At 38.3% G+C, this 22,165-nt stretch overlaps 2 protein-coding genes across 10 annotated transcripts in view; one reads left to right on the forward strand and one right to left on the reverse strand.

Moving 5' to 3' along the window:
* The window catches only part of LOC106875024 (uncharacterized), a 55,524-nt gene extending 42,014 nt beyond the window's left edge, over positions 1 to 13,510 (forward strand). For 8 of the 9 annotated variants that reach the window (XM_052969936.2, XM_014922979.3, XM_014922993.3 and 5 more), the window contains one exon: positions 11,108 to 13,510. In XM_052969936.2, the coding sequence (XP_052825896.1) occupies positions 11,108 to 11,868 (761 nt within the window). In that variant the 3' untranslated portion in view covers positions 11,869 to 13,510. Of the gene's footprint in view, positions 1 to 5,391; positions 5,634 to 11,107 lie in introns of those variants that run through there. The other variant, XM_089356087.1, reaches the window with a different exon arrangement.
* Positions 13,511 to 14,372: 862 nt separating this feature from the next.
* LOC106874963 (protein NSUN7) overlaps positions 14,373 to 22,165 on the reverse strand; it is a 41,432-nt gene continuing 33,639 nt past the window's right edge. The window contains exons 10-11 of the mRNA XM_014922889.3: positions 20,329 to 20,582; positions 14,373 to 17,926 (exon numbers count right to left, since the gene is read on the reverse strand). Of these exons, the coding sequence (XP_014778375.1) occupies positions 17,462 to 17,926; positions 20,329 to 20,582 (719 nt within the window). The 3' untranslated portion in view covers positions 14,373 to 17,461. The remainder of the gene's footprint in view (positions 17,927 to 20,328; positions 20,583 to 22,165) is intronic.

Consider the following 22,165-nt stretch of genomic DNA (forward strand, 5'->3'; position numbering starts at 1 on the left):
GTAGACGGAAACTATGTAGAAGCCTGTCTTATACATATTTATGTGTGTGTGTGTGTGTGTACGTACCCTTTGTTGCCACATTGCTTGGCCACCGATGTTGGTTTGTTTACGTACCCATTAATTAACGGTTCGGCAAAAGAGTCCGATTGTATGAGTAATCGGATTGTTTAAAAGAATACGTACAGAGATCGGCTTTTTTCGACTAAACCTTTTCAATGAGTTGTCCCAGCATGGCCGCAGTCTAGTCACTGAAACCAAGTAAAAGAATAAAATGAGAAAGAGAGAGAGAAAATATAAATGAAATGCTATTAACATTTCTAGTCAAGTGTCTTTGTCCTACGACCGCTTTGAAATGAAAGAGTATCTTTTGTGACTGCTTTTACAAAAGATGCCGAAATCAAATATCTTTTTTTTTTTGTCTTATCTAAAAATACGACTACAAAATTACATAAACAGGAAGGAAAATAAGAAGTCCGTCCTACTCAGAGTAACATGACCTTTTCTTCTTTCTTTCTTTGTTACAGGTTATGACAGTAAGCCAATGCACAACGATAGAATAATAAAATAATGCTACGTCTTATCACTGTTGTGTTGGTGGTGTAAATTTAATAAACTCTTTCGTTTATGTAACGATGTTCATTTGCGTCGACTTGGTATATTATTTACCATAGGTTCTGCATTGGCACTGACTGAATTCGTTACTCATTATTCTTATGTTCCTATCTTGATGGCGAAAGGTTTACAGTAATACCTCGACTAACGCGGGTGTTACGTTCTAAAAACCACCCGCGATAGGTGAAAATCCGCGTAGAAACAGTAGTGTATTTTTATAATTTGTATATATTTGTTTTATTATAAATACAAAACAACACCAGACACTGGCCTCCCGAGTTTCGTTTTCCATACAGTATATGCGATTCTTTGTTTACTCATCTACGGTACACTACGTATTTTGTTTTATTTATAAATTTTATTTAATGTTATACAGTGTAGTGCTGTACTGTATTTTTATTTATTAATTTTTAGGCGTGAAAATGCTTATTTTACCACAGAAATAATTAAAATCTAAAAAAATATGAATACCTATCGACCGCAGAAACCCGCGATAATCTGAGGAGTCCGCGGTATAAATTTACATATATTAGCCAGAAAAATCCGCGATGTACCGAGGGCGCGATATGGCGAGTGATCACTGTAATATCACCTTTCAAAAGAAGTACAGTGGTTGGAAAGGGTTTAGGGTTTACTCAGCTAAATTTTTATGCGATATTATAGTTTCAAGTTAGGGCTAAGAAACAAATGTAACAACGTAAAGCAGACGTAAATCGTTTTTTTTTTTTTCCATCTCGGGTGGGTCATCATGCCAATGAGAAACACGTGCTGGTTCTATCTCACTTTATTTTTTTATTTATCAATTAGTCAACCATTTCAGTAATTGATTGTCTGATTAATCGTTCAGTCAATCAATTAAAACTCATTGGCCGATATATAATATCGGTTTGTTTTTGTTTTGTTTTTTTTTCGCTTTGCAACCACGTGGTTTCGGGTTCGTTCCCACTCCTTGGCATTTCGGGCAAATGTCTTCTACTACAGCCCCGGGCCGACCCATGTTTTGCGAGTGAATTTGACGGAAACTGTGAAAGCCCATCGTGTGTGTGTGTGTGTGTGTGGATGGATGGATAGTGTGGTATGTGTATTCTCCTCTCTCCCCCATTGCTTGAAAATGGACGTTGGTTTGTTTAATTAAGTTCCGGTAATTTAGCGGTTCGGCAATAAAGGGGTGGATCTGTTATGTTTGGCTCAGATTTTTTTATTAATTTTTTTTTTTTTTTAACAAAACAGTTTGAAACCTCGTATACTGGTGGAATGTCTCAGGCAGAACACGGTTTACTTTGAGCATTTTTGACAAAATTTGGTATTTAGAAGTTATTTCGTGTTAAAGTTTTGGGATTTGGATAATTACCAAATACCAAATTTTGTCAAAAATTTTCAAAGTAAACCGCGTTCTGCCTGAGACGTTCCACAGATGGTCACTCTTACCAGCTTTTTATCCCAGTTAAGATTTTATTTCGCAGTAGCTTAACACATAAAGCGCGACGGGCCACGATCATCACCGTTAAGTACAAGTCCAGATATATGCACTTAATTTATGGGTGTTTGTTGGGGTCTAATATCATTCAAACGCTCCGATACCCCCCAGAATGCAAGAGGACTAATAGTTCAACTATTGACTTTTCAGATGATGTAAAACTTGCCGCCATTATATACTAAGAAGATATTTTAACTATATTTTTTTTTTTTTATTTGTGCATAGTAATCTCATTTTCATAAAATGTGCTCAGCAGTCCATGCTATGTAAGTGCAAATCCCAGCGCTTTATGGATTAATGACTAAAATAAAATTTAAAAAACAGTAAACACTAACTATAAGGACTCTTCTGGTTTGGCAAAAAAAAAAAGATTAACAACTTATCTATTTTTGTTCCCTAAGTTCATATTTGCGTGTGATGTGTGGCGAGTGTGGTTTAGTTTTGTTCAGCGAGCTTTACTTTCCTCGCTTTTCAACCTGGCTTTATAACCTTTACGTGACGACTGCGGCAAATTGACATGTGAGAAGGTAGATCTTACAGCATGAATGACGTTGGAATATGTTGAATGTCTAGAGACAACGGACATCATCAACTTAGAAGCCAGACTGGCGTAAGACGTCCACCTTTTAAAGAGGATTTTAGTTGTAGTTTTTACTTACAGTGCAAATAGGACAAGAGGAAACGATTGGTGCTGGCTAGAGTAAAGACAAATAAGTCACATATTTGACGTATTTCTTCATTCACACTGTCAGGTTTTTTGGGGGGTTTTTTGATTTTTGTTTTTTAACTTTCCTCTTGACACTTTTAGACATGCACGAGCGTTACAAAGGCACCCTCAATGGGATTTGAACTCCGAACGTAAATAGTCGGAACAAATACCGCAAGGCATTTTCTATCGCTCTAATGATTCTACCAGCTTGCCTCTTTTATAATAACAGTAGATAATGCTAATTATTATCAAGGCCAGCAATTTTGAGGGGACGAGGCAAGTGGATTACATTGTTCTGTACTTATATTATCTACCCCGAAAGGATGAAAGGTAAATTTTGAACTCAGAATGTAAAGAGCTGGAAGAAATATCGCTAAGCATTAGGTCCTACGCGCTAACGATTCTGCCAGTTTGGCACCTTTAAAATACTAATAATAATTTTTCCACAAGGGCAGCAATCTTGGGAGTGGGGTTAAGTCGATGTAATCGACCCCAGTGTTCAACAGATACTTATTTTATCCACCCCGAAAGGATGAAAGGCAAAGTCAACCTCGGCGGAATTTGAACTCAGAACGTAGCAGCAGGCGCTTAGCGTTTCGCCCGGCGTGCTAACGATTCTGCCTGCTCGCAGCCTTAATAACAATTATTATTATTATTTCTACTGGAAAAGCACAAGGCCTCGAATTTGGGGGAAGGGATTAAGTCGATTACATCGACTCCAGTACGTAACTGGTACTTATTTAATCGACCCCGAAAGGATGAAAGGCAAAGTCGACCTTGGCGAAATTTGAACTTAGAACGTAGCGGCAGACGAAATACCGCTTAGCATTTCGCCCGGCGTGCTAACGTTTCTGCCAGCTCGCCATAATAATAATAATAAATTTCTACTAAAGGCGCAAGGTTTGAAATTAGGGACCTAATCGTTTATGTAAACCCCCAGTACTCAATGAGTACTTATTTTTATCAGCTCCGAACGGATGACAGGAAAAGATCCTCGGCGAGATTTGAACTCAGAATATAAAGATCCTGAAGAAATGTCGCTAAGCATTTTGTCCGACACTCTAACGAGTCTACCAGCTTGCTAATAATAGTTTTCTTGTAATTCTGACACAAGGCGAGCAGTTATAGGTGAAGAAGCGGTTTAGTCGATGTCATTGACCTGCGTGTGAGTGCTAGTTTATTTAGCGGTCAAGTACCGGTCCGATGGTATGGACGAAGCCATTTCGAACGGGTCGACTTTGAAAAAGAAAATATGTCTGTGAATGGGAGTTGATGTTTATTCTGAATGGCATTTCACACTTCTATATTTAAGAGATGAGGAATTATGTACATTATTTACATTCGACGGATATTTGTCCTCCTCTTGTTTGTTGTTAACACAACGTTTCGGCTGATATACTACTCTCCAGCCTTCATCAGGTGTCTTGGGAAACTTCGAACTTGGGTTCTCATTCCTAAGGTACGTTGTTGTTATTATTCAGGTCACTGCCTGGAACCGAACTTGGAATCTTGGGGTTAGTAGCCTGCGCTCTTAAGCACGACACTATATGGCGTAGTGATTAAGAGCACGGGCTACTAACCCCAAGATTCCGAGTTCGATTCCAGGCAGTGACCTAAATAATAATAATAATAATAACATACCTTACGTAGTTATATTAATTAAGCTGGTGTTAGGAACTTAAACAGACATGAAATTTAGATGGAATGTGTATCATAGAAGGAACTAGGGGTGGTCTCGCGTTGGTTTGTATCACGAGGGTTAAATATCCCCACCCATCCGATTTTTTTTTCTTTTTTCTCTTTCTATACCCACTCTTCACCCCATGAAAAACTACTACAAACAACAAACCAACTTAACATTCTTGTTATTCGATCAAGTCCAGAGCAAAATATTCTCGTGATCTAAGCTAAGTTTTTCTTTTCTCTCAATACTAATGCACGAGTAACCACCGCAAATAATAATAATAATCTTTTCAGCTGGAAGCACAAGACCTCAAATTTGGGGGAAGGGATTAAGTCGATTACATCGACCGCAGTATTTCACTGGTACTTAATTTATCGACTCTGAAAGGATGAAAGGCAAAGTCGACCTCGGCGGAATTTGAACTCAGAACGTAGCGGCAGACGAAATACTGCTAAGCATTTTCGCCCAGCGTGCTAACGATTCTGCCAGCTCGCCGCCTTAATAATAATAATAATAATAGGCACAAGGCTTGAAATTTGTGGGGAGGGGACTAGTCTATTAAATCGACCCTGGTACTTAATTTATCGACTCCGAAACGATGAAAGGCAAAGTCGACCTCGGCGCAATTTTGATTCAGAACGTAAAGACGTTTTTGCCGGCTCGCGTCTTAAAAATTAATAAACTTTGTCTTTGCTGCCACTCCTCGTTTCTCTCTTCTTTTTCTATTGTGTCCACGACTATCCTCGCTGCTTTTCCTATTAAGAAAAAAAAACAGTCGCTATGATAAATATTGCTGCTTTCCCAGTTCGTGACCCCGTAACAAATAAAGAACAGAAACAATACAACAATCCATCTCATTTTTATTTATATCATTACTCGTCCCTCTAGGAATATCACCGCCACCGCACCCCATCTCGATAATAGTTGCTTTTTTTTTTTTTTTTTTTTGTAACAGTAGTAGTAGTAAATTTAAAGTTGCAAATTAATCTCTTGTCCATGTGATGGTGGAATAACTTGACTGGGCTGAGATCCTATATAGACTTGTTTCACTCCTTTTTCAACGGTTCACATCTCTCTCTGCCTGTTTGCTCACACGCAACCGACACCAATGGAATTTAAACGAAGAAGAGTCTCTAAGTTTGCATCACAATGTATGTATTTATCCCCCCCCCCTTTTTTTTTTATATTTTAGCTATTATTTTAAATATTTTCTTGACAGCATCGGTGGAGAAATCACACTTACCTGCATTTAAGCATTCAAATTTGAAACAATTCATTGATGAATATCTGAAAAATCTAAATTTTTTTTTTTTTAATGGTTCAAACCTTGAGACCAGTGCGACAATTTATTATATTATATTTACTTTTTTTTTTTTTAAAGTACGGGAAGTACTGGAGATCGCATTGAACTCATTCATATTGTCATTTATATTGCTTATGAACTCAACAATTCATTATTTTTTGACCGGCGTGTACACCTTCGCAGATTCTTAAAAACCATATTTTAACGTGTATAAGAAACCCCCTAATTTTGCTGGCTTAAAATTTGGAAACCTAATTTTTGACAAAAAAGGGTTCCTTATACACGTTAAAATACGGTATTTACAATTCATTCTCATCTTAAAGAAGAGAATCGGCAGAGTTTTGGAACAACTGTGCCCTCGTAGTCCCTTACCTCACCGGAAAGGGTGGAAAGAGATGTATAAAAAAAAAAGATTGGGAGCGGGGGTCAGACTGGTAATTTCAATTTCTGTTGTATGAAACATGAGAATATTACAGAGGAAAACCGTTCTTTACTTAGCTGTTCCAAAATTCCGCCAGAAAAGTTCATCTGCTTTAGAATGTACCACTAAATATCTTTACCTTCGGAGTGGCCATTTTTGCTTTTTACCATTCTAGAATCGATAATTGTTCGCAGATAAATTTACAAGAGGTTTCAAATAATTATCCGAGCATTGCTTTGCATATATTTAAAAGTTAAAGAAACTCTATTAAATACTTCAAACAAAAAAAAAAGTGAATTCCTGTATTTACAATTACAGATTATTTTGTTTACTTTGTTCGCTATATGTACAAAGATCGAAAATTACCATTTGTCTTAATTATATTCTCTCTTCAAAATTATGACATTGTGTTTCGGTTAGAAATTATCTACTGTATTTCATAGACCTTTCGTGACGTAGGAAAGGCACGGTTATATATTAATCTCATCTAACAGAAACTCAGTTAAACGGATATTTTAATAACGAATGTGCTAGCGTCTTCATATAAATGTTTCGTGCGATATTCGGCCGGCTTCGACATTGCCACCACGTGGGTTAATTACTGTGGGGGTGTTTTAAATAAAACTGAAAGTAAATTGATTGGATAGGCTTGTCATAAACCAGAACTAAACAGTAAACAACGAATTCCGTTTTTGCCTGACATATATAATGGCGAGAATAAAGAATACGCACACTAGGGGTTAGGGTTTTTGTTACGCCGAAAACGGGTGGGATGTACGTATTCTTAACCTTTGTACCCCCTGGTCTAAATTAAAACAACCTGTGAACATAAACCGTTGATGCAATTAGGGATTTCTTTAAAAACCTAACTGGAAGTGACGACGGTGAATTCTGATAAACAGTATAAAACGTGAATCGTCAGGTACAATGCCATCGCTTCCCGTCGGTTCTTTCTGTGAAAGCTTTCTTGCAAGGATTATTGCATTGCTCCCATGTAACAGTGTTGGCTATCATTCGTCGACATACGAGTCACTGAATTACCTCTCAGTGATGTTGTTCGTTGCCGGGTGGTATAAGTACGTTGGAACGGTGTGCCTCAGCTGCTATTTCTGAAGTTCTACATGTATAGTACCTTCTCGTGATATTAGCAGTCACAAAAAGCTACTTTTAGATGTCTGTGGATGTGGTATAACGGAATTGTTTAAAATTAAAACTATTTTACAGTTGTTGTTTAATGAATCTGTTTTAAAACCAAAAGTCACCTATCGTTTTTCTTTTTATTCCTTCATACTTTTGCCAGTTTGTAAAGAATAATTTTAATTGTGGTTGCTGTTGTGAAAATACGATGGGTTTTTTTTTTTTTTTTGCCTTTCCCCATTCATTTGAAATGTAGGATACAAAAATTTGAGAAAATCCTAAAACAGAAATTCCAACTTATGTGGGATGGCTGTTCTGAAAGTTCGCTTAGTTACTTTGTTTTTATTATTCATACTTCTAAATAAAACTTTTTTGTCATGACACTCAAGCATGTGTATAATATTTCAAAGCCCGCAGGCGCACTTAGATGCCCCCTTGCGGTGCACCAGTGCATCGCAGTACCCGATTTATTAATATACCCACTACCACAACCTCCACTACTTGAGGTATTGTTTATCCTATAAAAAAATGTGTCATTCCTTTCTCTTTTTACTGTCATTAAATTAAAAGCAGCTTATTTGTTTTTACTAACGTTTAGTTAATAATATAATTGTGTGACGAAAAATTTGCTTTAATTTAGATTATATAGGTTAATCTTTAGCTTCCGTAATGCGATCGACAGAGCGTTGACACTTGAAAACTAAAAGGTTTTCCCTTACCGTTCTGAATCACTTGTTCTCCAGGTCGAGATGACCTGATGATTAAAGATAATCTTACACAATCTACCTGACTATCCCGTGTTTGTTTGTTTCTTTCTTTTTTTTTTCTTTTTTTTTTTCCCCCGAACAGTTTATCCTTGACATTATTCTATCTTCTTTCTCCACACTTGCTTTCATGATGTTAATGGGAGTCTTTTTAAGACACTGTCTCGAGCTGACCTAATTTTTGTGAGTGGATTTGGTAGACAAACTGAAAGAAACCTGTCGCGTGTGTCTGTGTTACTGTTTTCTTCACTTCACAATGCGTCATAGTTTGTGATCGAGTGTCGCCATCATGCAGACAGTTGTCTCTCTTTCAATTCCAGTCTTTCCTGAAAACGTGTCTTCATAGGAAAATGTTGCCTTGCGTTGGTAACGGGAAAGGCATCAAGTCGTATAAAATCTTAGTGAATTCCGTCCGGCCTTTGCGAACATGGAAAAGAGGGTACTAAAACGATGATGATGATGATATTTCGCTCTTTAATTAAGTTCTTGTTGGCATTAACAGAGGCATGATTCATTGAATAAATGTCGGTGGAGGGGGGGTTATCCAATGTTTTTCATAAGGATTGAAAACATGCGAGGGCAGGCAAATTGCTAGGTTTTAATATGAAGATGGGTTTTAAATTTTTATGGATGCAAACTCCACTTTGTCTTCTCATAAATAAGTGGGGGACTAGGATGGGGGTGAAAATAATTCCAATGAGAACTTTAATCTTGTTTTTGATACCTTTTGTGGGGGGGTGAGGCTTCGTAACTTCATTTTTCTTCCTCTGGGTAGTGTGTGTGTGTGTGTTAATTTCTATAACCTCGGGTCGACCCATACCTTGTTGAGTGCAATCGGATAATCGGAAAATATATAGCTTTTATTCATTTGTTTATTTCCATGGGAAAGTTTGTGACTACGAAGTTTTGGCCTTAGCCGTCATGGCACACATTGATAGTAACTGGTCAGTCGAAAATTGTAAAAATTAGTAAATATGTATTATGCTAAAACAAAACAAAAAAACTATTGAGTAATCTAGTTTAATGTTTTTGTATATAACTTCACACGAAAGCAATGACACAATGTTTGTGTGTGTTTATATCGTTGCTAAAATGCAAAAGTGTCGTAAGTCCAAAACGTTGCTTTTTCAGAAAACGAAAAAATAGTTTCACCATTCCATAGCAAAAACCGTTGTACTCCACTTCGACAATTTTTGATATCTTGGCATCTGAAGCAGCTGGAGATACGATAGTTTGACCAAAAGAACCGGCGATGTTCCTTGTGGTTTTGGTGTTTGTGATATTTCTGTCGTGGTCGAGGTGTTGGCGTTGTCAGGTCATGCAGGTACTATTTCTGTCAAGCATATGACACAAGCGGAAATTAACTCGCATCTTTGTTCTACGACCACGCAACACAATCCATAGCAACAGATCTGAACGAATACCGGTCATTTCCTGGCCCATCCTTTTTAGAAAGATGCATATGGTAGCGCCTGTTTGTGTATTTAGGGAATTTGTGTACTTTTATTATATATAATTCGATTTAATACGGTTTATTTTGCCGTTGGTCTCTTCGGTGTTGTTTTTGTTTTTCCTGATATAAACCACGTATGCTTGAGTAAAATATTTTACATGTCGAATAAACCGTAGCCAAGGAAGGGGAATCCTTTCGTTGTCGTTTTAGTCTCCTAGAAATAATAGTCAAATCTTTCTCAAATCACATGTTACTATATAAAGAGGATACACATTACATAAATTGAGATTATTTTAGAACAAATTTAGGACGGCGAATTGGCTGAATCGTTAGAGCGTCAGGAAAATACCTTGTGGTATTTGTTCTGGTCTTCTTCTTTTTTTTTTATCACTATTTACTGCACGTTCTGGGGTCAAATCTTGTCTTGGCCAACTTTCTCTCAAACAAAATGCCAAAATGTAATCGACTTGCCCCACCACCCCTCAAATTACGGGCCTTGTGAAATTTGATTTTAAATTCCTGTTAACGGCTTAAATGTAGCGCTTTATTAAGATGGCCCAGTGGTTAGTGCAGTGGATGGAGTCAGTCATAGGATTATGGTTTCGATTCCCAGACCAGGCGTTGTGAGTGTTTATTGAGTGAAAACACCTAAAGCTCCACATGGCTCTAGCGGGGTGTAAAAGGAAAGCCTGCTGTATTCTTCCACCACAGCTTTCTCTCTTTCTTCCTGTTTCTGTTGCACTTGTATTTCAAAGGGGCCAGCCTTGTCGCACTCTGTGTCATGCTGAATCTCCCTGAGAACTACATTAAGGGTACACGTGTCTGTGGAGTGCTCAGCCACTTGCACGTTAATTTCTCGAGCATAATATTATAAATGATACTGTTTACATTGCACTAGTAAAGTGTGAAATAGTAAATGCCATGATAACCTGGAATACTTATTATTCCCTAAGAGGAGTGGCTGTGTGGTAAGTAGCTTGCTTACCAACCACATGGTTCTGGGTTCAGTCCCACTGCGTGGCACCTTGGGCAAGTGTCTTCTACTATAGCCTCGGGCCGACCAAAGCTTGACAACCGATGCTGGTGTGTTTACGTCCCCGTAACTTAGCGGTTCGGCAAAAAGAGACCGATAAAATAGGTACTAGGCTTACAAAGCATAAGTCCTGGGGTCGATTTTCTCGACTGAAGGCGGTGCTCCAGCATGGCCGCAGTCAAATGATTGAAACAAGTAAAAGAGTAAAGAGTATATACTATATAGCAGTGCTTGAGTCAGTTTGTAACCTCTGTTGCTTAAAAATAATTAAGCTTAATATATTCATGTTGTGAGTTCTGTTTATCATGTTGGATCTTTTTCTGTTTGGCTGCAACTTTTCAATTTCTTCAATTTTTGAAACAATTGATTTCCACAGGTGCAGCCAAACAGAAAAGATCCTTCTTGTTTGTTCTACCAAACCTATATGTAAATTCACTGATTGTTTCTTTTTTTTTAATACAGATGTATTATTAATCTTTTCTCCCTTTTTTTCTTTTTTTAACTCTCTTTGTAGATAACTGCTCAAAACGAAAGCGAACTCGTGGGAATCTACCGAAGGAGGCTGTTGATTATCTCATGAAATGGCTGTATCAAAACAGATTTCGTGCCTACCCTTGTGAAGAAACAAAGCGAAAGATGGCCAAGGACACTGGTCTGACAATCCAGCAGGTCAATAACTGGTACATCAATGCTAGGCGTCGTATTCTACCAGCCCTTATATCAAGTGAAGGCAAAGAACCACGAGATTATCGAATCACACGAAGACGCCTGGCATCTTATTCCTCTGATCAAAGCCCATCTTCACCAGCACCATCATCTCCGGCATCAGCTTCCAGTGGCCTTCCAGCGATTCGTGCCGACAGCCCTGCTCCCCCTTCCAATGCTTCAACTTCATCTTGCCGCCAGACACCAACCCCACCGTCTTCACTGACTCCCACTAGTCGATCGCATCTGGCTCAGCCGCCATATTTACCTCTGCCACCCCCTTATTCCTTCAACAGCACCACACCAGATTGCCAAGATTATCACGACAGAACATCAGAATCGTTCCAGGACTGTCAATCAAATCTTTATCATCGTTATCCTCTTCATTTCCATTCCCATCAGTACGAACCAACTACTGCTGACTACCCGTGCAACCTTATCTACAACAACAGCAACCACAATCACAACGTTTTACAAATCGATCCCAACCAACCCACGGACCAGTTGTTACGTACACGATATGGTAATACAGAGAGCCATTTTCGTGTTCTAGAATTTAATATGATATAAGATATATTCATAATGTATTTATTTTTTTAAATATCTGCTTAGGGTTATGGTTGGTATATTTCTCTTCAAATGCTGAATACAAAATATATTTCTTAAATTGAGAACCAAGAAGAAAATATATTTTCAATATTGATATTTTTTTTTTTCAAATAAAAGTTAAATTTTAGATATTTTAAAAATATATTTTAATGTAGAATAATAAAAAAAAAAGTATGATAAAAAGAAATTATTTTTTTGGTAGCAAAACAGTTCCATGTATAATTTTTATTTACTTTGAATATAAATATATGTGTGTGTATATATATATATATATATATATATATATATGCACACCCACAGACACATTCTCACATAGTCGTTAAGACTCACATAATCCTCCCATCGACTTTGAGTCAAGATGTTTAAAAAAAACAACACAAAGCGAATTACAATCACTAAAATTTGTATCTTTTTGATCCACTTATATTTTCCGGGTATATTATATAATATATTCTCTGATGCCTTAAAGACAAACATCGTTTTAAAATTTTTTCCTATTGTTTTTTAATAATTTTGCTTTTTTCCCTCCCCCCTTTTTTTAATGCAAAGTTGTTTTAATTAATTTTGCAAAGACATATTCTTAAATATTTTCTTAAAGCAATAATCCCTTAACCTTTTAAGCATTTAGATTACTCTGTCAAACATGATGCTTATTCATTCAGTTTTAAATCGGTGCTTCTCGACCAGGATCCATATAAGATTTTTCTGGGGTCCATGCAAGTAAAATAGTAAGTTGTGGGCACTTGGTAGTATTTTATGGGTCTGTGAATAAATTTTGCCTTAGATGTATTTATAGCATGAAACATCTAGGTTTCTTTCTCTAATATCCAACATAGTTCAGCATGATTCCAGCCATTGAAACATGTTCTCTCAGAGAATGCTATTGTAAACCTACATTAGTGAAGAAGTTTCTATAAAACTAGTTTTTAAATGGCTATGGGAGTCCACCATGATGTGATTGTTTATTTTTAGAATGGCATTGTAGGGTAGGCTCTTGTATCTTATTTAATTGGTGAAGGCTATGCTTCGCTTATATAGTCATAATAAAACCAGATCGGGTCCAAATGATCTGCTTGCTGAAATGTTAGTGGATTAGGTTTAACTAATATAACCATTCAGACTGCTAATCTTTGATAATAAAAAAAAAAAAAAAAAACATTTCTATAGGCGCAGGAGTGACTGTGTGGTAAGTAGCTTGCTTACCAACCTCATGGTTCTGGGTTCACTCAATGCGTGGCACCTTGGGCAAGTGTCTTCTACTATAGCCTTGGGCTGACCAAAGCCTTGTGAGTGGATTTGGTAGACGGAAACTGAAAGAAGCCCATCGTGTATATGTATGTATATATATATATATATATATATATATATATATGTATGTGTGTGTCTATGTTTGTCCCCGTAAACTTAGCGGTTTGGCAAAAAGTGACCGATAGAATAAGTACTAGGCTTACAAAGAATAAGTCCTGGGGTCGATTTGCTAGACTAAAGGCGGTGCTTCAGCATGGCCGCAGTCAAATGACTGAAACAAGTAAAATAGTATAGTCACAAAAATGGATTGATGGTAGTGTTGTGCTGATTCTGTTACCATCCATGTTTATTTTATTTCCCTCCTAGAGTGAAAAGACTTAGCTTTTCTTAGTAAAATTTCAGTTTAAAATTGTTAGACTGCAGACCAGTTACCGATTTCAAATTTCTCTCTGGTGACAGTGAAAATAAGCCCAGGCTCATACACCTTGCCCCATTGTCGTCTACTATAGCCCCAGGCTGACCAAAACGTTGTGAGTGGATTTGGTTGGAGAAACTGAAAGAAGTGTGTGTGTGTTGAGTTGGTGGATCCTTGTTTTGACATCATGTGATTGTTGTGAACAATAACCACCGTCATACAAGCTGTGTCCTTCGTTTCCAAGCTTCCATGAAAAACATGTCCAGCCAGGGCGGAGTGGGGGTTAGCTTTCTTGAAAATGGGTGAGAGTTGGCGACAGGAAGGGCATCCAGCTAGAGAAAATCTGTCTCAACACATTTCTTCCTACTCATTCAAGCATGGAAATGTGGCTAAAAACAAACACTATGCAATGCCAATGACTTCAGTGAAAGCCAAACAAAAACCAGTTAACCTAATTTTCAGCTAATTAGTGTTAACGATTGTGAAGTAAAATGGTCTTTGTCATTTTCTATCAAATATGAGAGACAACACCAAATAGGTTTTGGTTTAATTCTAACCTCATCAGTTAAACATAGCTTTTGCCATACTTCCTCAAGTAGTGTTTCTTTCATCAGTGTATATGCACAAGATTATACACTTATTGATATGGGATAAGTTCGCTCGGAATAAATTTTTTAATTCAGACTCACCCTCTGCATGAAAAACCAACAGGTAAGTCTATGCATGTAATGAGGATCTGTAAAGAATGATCGCATGGATAGAGTCATGCAGTTACATCTTCAACAACAAGGGAACTACGACAACAAATAGAAAACCTCTTTAATATCAAGATTGAGAAGTACAAGTGTATAAAGATTTGTGAGGCCACATCTGTCCTGAAAAAAATAATGTATCTTAAATTTCAGAAATTTGTGCGTATGCGAATGAAATGAACTGTTTTGCGCAACTTCTAATTTGAATGTGTGTTAGAGCTTCCTCACCTCTGATTTATTTGGGTGTCCAGTATGCTAGAAACAGCAACCTAATCACACTCTGCTGGCTTAAAAAATATATTTATAGAGGAAAGACCATCGAGTGCTGCATGAGGCCCTGGGAGCCACAGTTGGTTAACCCCAGGTCAGCCTTTATATAATCTAGACCATGCTGTCTCTTTACTGGTGTATAGGAATATACTAGCTTAAAAACTGCCCTGTCGGGCAGCTTTTAAGCTAGCTCCTGTGGAGGGCTCTTCATTGGGCTTTGGGCCCAACGATGACACTTCATGCATTGAGTACATATTAAATTTTATTAAACTTGACCAATATTTCTCAAGCAATGAACAATTTTCATCAAAACAATGATGTAATTTGTCAACTTATTGCAAAGCTGCATAGTAACATTTTTTTTTTGTTTTCTGTCTGTCCTCTTTCCGTCTCTCTCTCTCTCTTTCTGTTGATTGTTTTCAACCATCACCATCACCAGTACCACCACCATCGCCACCACAACTGTTATACGCACACCATTCAGACTTCTGATGCCACCACCATTAATACCTTTGACTTTGCTGCCTTCCCCTCCACCACCATCACCACTGTCTTTCACATTGCTTACTTTCACCGTCATCCCTGGCTCCCTCAGCTACCACCATCATCACTGTTGCCTCCGCCTCTACCACAACTACAGCTCATACTATTACTATCCCATTACCATCACAGCTGTCAGTCTACTGCCACCCTCACCATCTCTATGCCTACTATTACTCTCACCCCAGCAGGAGCAACAAATAGTTGAAGTGTCATTGAATAGTGAGAGGGGGGGGGTCAAAGTGTGACACACTGACACACAAATTCCTTTTTGGCATATATTATTATTATAGATCTGGAAGGTAACGGGAACCAACGGAAAGTAAGTGTGCCATAGGACTCCCCAAATGTGCCACCCTCTAACTGTGCCATAGGGCTCCCCGGATGTGCCACCCTCGTAAGTGTGCCATAGGGCTCCTCATATATGCCGCCAAGGATATGCCACCCTCCTAAGAGTGCCATAGGGCTCCCCATATGTGCCGCCCAGGATGTTCCACCCTCGTAAGTGTGCCATAGGGCTCCCCATATGTGCCGCAAAGGATGAAAATGTTGATCACAATTTTTGATTAAAGTTTTAATCAAAATTTTCTGAAACTTCTAAAATCACCTACCAGCGAAAAGAAAATTAGAAGTGGTAGAATTGTGCCGCCAAGGATGTGCCACCCTCGTAAGTGCGCCATAGGGCTCGCCATATGTGCCGCCAAGGATGTTCCACCCTCCTATGTGTGCCATAGGGCTCCCCATATGTGCCGCTCAGGAACCAAAATGGCTGATAGTTAGCAAGGTGAGACACACATAAGAAAGAAGAAAGCAAAGGACCACTGATGAGGTCACAGAAGTGTGACGAAAGAACTTTGGCCGAAATAGGATTAATTTAATATAAAACTGAAGCAAATTAACACCAAACATACAGTGCGTGTATTTTTATTGGCTAAACTGGCAATATGACCATCCCCAAGTACAACAACATTTGATATAAATGTTTGATGAAAATTGTTGCTTATAAATGAAACAGGTGAGTTTTAAACCATTATGAAATATTTTGGGTTGGGGTATAGTAAGGAAATACTGTTTCTGATTTAGATGCAAGGCTAGCACATTTGAGAAAGGGGATTAGTCATTTACATTATTCCTTGTTCCTGACTTAATCAATTTTGAAGAAATGAAAGGTAAAGTTGACCATGTCAGGATTTGAACTCAGAACGTAAAGTGCTGGAAGAAATACCACAAGGAGGTTCCCCCCCCCCCCAACAATAATGATTCTGCAACTCAGTGTCTTACAGTAGTGAAATATTGGTTTCAAATTTTGACCCCGAAAGAGTGAATGGCAAAGTCAACCTCAGCAAAATTTGAACCCAGAATATAAAGATGGATGAAATGCTCCTAAGCATTTCACCCTGCTTGCTAACAATTCTGCCAGTTTACCCCTTTACAATGTGCTAATGCAGTGTTTGTAATGGAGCAGGAGACAATCTCTCCCACACTAAGAGACATTGAGGATTGGAAAAGAGTGGTCAAATTACTTTATTTAATAATGTACATGCATGTATACAACATACATGTTATCAGTTGGCTGAGAGTACATACCACTGACAATGCCATATGAGAAAGACATACACATCTAACATTTTCAGCTACTGCTAAGACAATTTATGTCCACCTGATATATATTGTATTTTTAAACACAACATGTCCATTATAGATATTATCTCCAGATGAATACCCCAGTAGATTTGCTTTTCACTGTGTATTTACATTAAGTATGATACATACATATCTATTTTTATCCAATAGTAATTCTGTTGCATATAACAGGTTTTTATTCAGGCAGGAGAATATTTGCAATATCAGTGACGGTTTGTTCTCAGTTTTCCTGTATTGGTGGCAATAGATTTCATTTCAGCATGCAGTTGGCTTGAAGTACAAGCAAAAATGCACATTTAGCATCTCACCAGTCACTGCTAGGATGATTTCTATCCCCTTCCAATACACATTGTGTTTTGAAATACAGTAACTCCATAAAGGATATCTCTGGATGACTACCAATGTAAATTTGTTTTTCTTGATTTATTGACATTCAGTATATATACATACATACATACATACATTTATATATATATGTGAGTGTGTATACACACACATATTTTTCATCTTTTACTTGTTTCATTTATCAGACTGCAGCCATACTAGAGCATATATATATAGATAGACAGATAGATAGATAGATATGTGTACATACACACACACATGTGTATATATATATATATATAGGTGTGTGTGTGTGTAATGGACAGTTATTCAAGTAGCAAATGTGTTAGTAATTCATTCATTATCGAAATGGTTTCGGATGATTTACAATTTTCTTGTGCTCTGCCAAATGATTAGTTTTGTTGAATCCAAACGACCCGTTGGATGAATCAATGCTGAGCTTCTTCCGAAACTGAAACTGTATACTTTGCTTCAGTGCTATGTCCTCTTGTTGTGAATTCAACAAACGAGAGTGAAAGTGACTTGGTCGCACAAATGTATCAGGACTGCCCAATGAATATCTACCAATCTCTGAAGAGAGCGTTTGAATTCCAGGAACCATTTGAGGGATGGTATTTGTTTTAATTGGTTTCAAGATTTCAAGGAGTTTCTGGTCTGCCAAAATTCTCTCTTTGGTTTTATTTGCAGCATTATTTCGATTAGAACTCTGGAAGTTTGATTTGATCATGCTTCTCCTCCTTACAGAATATTTGGTGCTATTTGAATGCAAGTTTGGTAATTCTTTTGCAAAATAGTTTTGTTCACCCTGTAAAACAATTGATATTTAAATATTGATATCATTTTTATATTTAACAAGATACACCCATGCATACAGCCATTCATACATACATGCATGCGTATCATAGATTTCATTTGTAAGTGAATATAACTTAGTTGCATGTACTATACCTTCACTAATTGCTCTAGGTGCCTTTGTGTATATATATATTTAGGCGTGTAGCTTGCTTATGAATCACATGGTCCTGGGTTCAGTCCCACTGCATGGCACCTTGGGCAAGTGTCTTCTACTATAGCCTCGGGCCGACCAAAGCCTTGTGAGTGGATTTGGTAGACGGAAACTGAAAGAAGCCCGTCGTAGATGCTAGAATGGTTAGTGAGAGCTGTGCGAGCCATGTACAGAGATGCTGCCAGTAAGGTGAGGGTTGGAAATGAGTACAGCAATGAATTCCGGGTAGAGGTAGGGGTCCACCAAGGTTCCGTCCTCAGCCCCCTCTTATTTACCATAGTCCTCCAGGCAATCACAGAGGAGTTCAAGACAGGTTGCCCCTGGGAGCTCCTCTATGCTGATGACCTTGCCCTAATTGCGGAGTCACTATCAGAACTAGAGGAGAAGTTTCAGGTGTGGAAGCAAGGTCTAGAATTGAAGGGCCTTAGAGTCAACCTAGCTAAAACCAAAATCCTAATAAGTAGGAAGGTAGATAAAACACAAACCCCTTCAGGTAGATGGCCCTGCTCAGTATGTAGAAAAGGAGTAGGTAGTAACTCTATAAGATGTACCCGGTGCAAGCTATGGACACATAAGAGGTGCAGCAACATCAAAGGCAGGTTAACTAGCAAGTTAGTTTTTGTTTGTGGCAGATGTTCAGGTGCAATAAAGACTGTAAACAAACAGGAAACAACTTCTATCTCATTCCAGGGTGAAAAACTAGAGGTAGTCGATAGCTTCCGCTATCTGGGCGACCAAGTTAGTAGTGGGGGTGGGTGCGCTGAAAGTGTAGCTGCTAGAATAAGAATAGCCTGGGCAAAATTTAGAGAGCTCTTACCCCTGCTGGCGACAAAGGGACTCTCACTCAGAGTAAAAGGCAGACTGTATGACGCATGCGTACGAACAACCATGCTACATGGCAGTGAAACATGGGCTGTAACTGCTGAGGACATACGTAAGCTCGCAAGGAATGAAGCCAGTATGCTCCGTTGGATGTGTAATGTCAATGTGAATACCCGTCAGAGTGTAAGTATCTTGAGAGAAAAGCTGAACATTAGAAGCATCAGTTGTGGCGTGCAAGAGAGACGATTGCGCTGGTATGGACATGTGGTGAGAATGGATGAGGATAGCTGCGTGAAAAAGTGCCACACCCTAACAGTTGAGGGAACCCGTGGAAGAGGTAGGCCCAGGAAGACCTGGGCTGAGGTGGTGAGGCAAGACCTTCATACATTGGGCCTCACCGAGGCGATGACTACTGACCGAGACCTTTGGAAATGTGCTGTGCGTGAGAAGACCCGGCAAGCCAAGTAAGATCGTTGCTAGTGCCCCTGGACTGGTTCTTGTGCGGGTGGCACATGAGATGCACCATTTTGAGCGTGGCCGTTGCCAGTACCGCCTGACTGGCTCCCGTAGGATTTTCGAGCGAGATCGTTGCCAGTGCCCCTGGACTGGCTTGTGCGGGTGGCACATAAAAGACACCATTTCGAGCGTGGCCGTTTTCGTGCGGGTGACACGTAAAAGCACCCACTACACTCTCTGAGTGGTTGGCGTTAGGAAGGGCATCCAGCTGTAGAAACTCTGCCAAATCAGACTGGAGCCTGGTGTTGCCATCCGGTTTCACCAGTCCTCAGTCAAATCGTCCAACCCATGCTAGCATGGAAAGCGGACGTTAAACGATGATGATGATGATGATACAGGGTACAGACAGTACTTGAGGACATGCATTTTTAGTAGTCATTTTATTCGACTAATTTTTATTGAACTACTCTTTTAGAAAATAACAATGGAGGTTGGTAATCAATATATTATTTAGCTACATCTGGATGCGTGTAAGTTCATTCTTAATAACATGCTCATGTTATAACAAAAATAAAAAAGAGGAAAAAAAGGAAGCTGCACATATAACACATAATTTAGAAGCAGCTAGCAGACAGGAGCACAGCACTGAAGACTATGGCTTTACACACCAACCATTCTATTTATCATTCCATCGTGTATATACGTGTGGCTACAATAAACGTGTTTAAGCTGCAACCTCACTTGTATGTTTTTCGTCCGGGTTACTACCAGCGAAATTACAGCCTTCTGAGAGTCATATGAGGTGGCTCATAACGACCTACACCATCTAAATCGCCTTCACAGCACACACACAGCCATATCTAATGAATTCTTAAGAGCATCATGAGAAATGAATAAATAGATTATAAATTATATCCACTCACCCCTCGAGCAATGATTGCTAAGAAGCAGCCATTCATGGCAGCTGATGGTTTGAACTTGATGTATTTATCTTGAAGGCCAATCTTATTTTGAATGTCATCTCTGTTGAATGGTAAAACAGGAGGAACAACTTTGTAAATGGAATGACTGGAGTGGACAAATGAGTTGACGTATTCCAGAGTCTTTGATACAGCCACTTCATTTTCTAGGTCATGGATGGATCTGGTCAAGTAGACCACACCTTTCACGTTAGGGACTGAAATATACAAGAATTTTCATTAGGAACACATGGTGTGTATGTATGTGGGCATGTGTATATATATATATATAGATATTTATACAATCAAGGATAAAATCTTAATAAGATTTTACCAAAGTAGCCAGCATGTAATAAAACCATATCGGTAACAATTAATACAAAATATATAATTATAATAAGGGCACTAATGAGTAGCACCACATACTAGAAATAGATGCGAAATGGCTCTAAGAACTACATATATATATATATATATATATATATATACACACACATATATGTATGTTACCTTTATCATCTTTTTTTCTTCACTAATTTCTAACTTCCGGTCAGCCATTATTAGCCATTATTATGATTGACCGTTGACTGGACACTATTCAATTTTTCTTCTCCGTGTTTTTCTCCTTGTCTCCGTATTCTTTCTGTTGAAGAGCGTAGCTCGAAACGTCAAAGACTTTCCGTATTCCCGAGCGTCATACTAATACATCCTTTTGTTATTTACACCACCTGTCCTCGTCCGTTGTTGTTTTTTCGTACATTCTCCCATATATATATATATATATATATATATACAGGGTGCAGACAGTACTTGAGGACACATGCATTTTTAGTCATTATTTTATTTGACTAATTTTTATTGAACTACTCTTTTAGAAAATAACAATGACAGACCCTATGTTTACAAATGAAATGAAAATCATGCAGTGATTGTGGCTCTGAAGACTAAGCATGGTAATTTAGAAATTTCTCATTTTCTAAAAGTTGCAAGATCTTTTGTCCACAAGATTCAGTGTGAGTTAGAGAAAGAAGATGGAAGCATATTACCTGTATCAAAACGTAAAAGACATTCCAAATGCTCTGATTTTATCAGGACACCTGAATTTATTCAGGAAGTTAAGTAAAGCATTGAAGACAATCCAGGAAAATCAATGAGGTTAATTGCAAAAACATTTCGTGTGTCAGAAAAACAAGTAGAAATGCTGTGCATTAAGAGATCATACGTGATGTGGAGAGGTCAATTCATGTCAGAAAAAAACAAAAGAAAACCATTTAATTAGATTCAAAAGACTTTTGAACAAACTTAAAAATTCATCAAAAGATGGTGTGATTTGGTTTTTCTCAGAAGAGAAAAACTTTGACCAGGACCAGAAAATTAACAGAAGAAATGACAGATGGTTATGTACAGACCCTTCTGAGGTTCCAAGGGTAATGCACACAAAATTTCCTGCATCATGATTTTAGGTGTTGTTAGCAATGAAGGACATGTGATGGCTCCTCACTTTTTTACACAAGGCCTAAGGGTGAATGCTGCTGCATATATTGAGGTTCTGGATAAAGTTGTTAAGCCATGGATCAACAGTGTATGCAATGGAAGGCCTTGTCTTTCAACAAGATTCTGCACCATCACACAAGACTCAAATGACACAAGAATGGCTGGCCAGCAATTTGCATGATCACATCACCACCAACATTTGGCCTCCTAATTCTTCAGATCTCATTCCACTGGTCTACTATGTATGGAGCATCATTGAGAAAATATATATCCCATGGGAACCAGGAAGCCAGCCCTTGTAAGTCAG

Source organism: Octopus bimaculoides, chromosome 8, assembly GCF_046866305.1.
Source record: "Octopus bimaculoides isolate indiv1 chromosome 8, ASM4686630v1, whole genome shotgun sequence".
Taxonomy (NCBI): domain Eukaryota; kingdom Metazoa; phylum Mollusca; class Cephalopoda; order Octopoda; family Octopodidae; genus Octopus; species Octopus bimaculoides.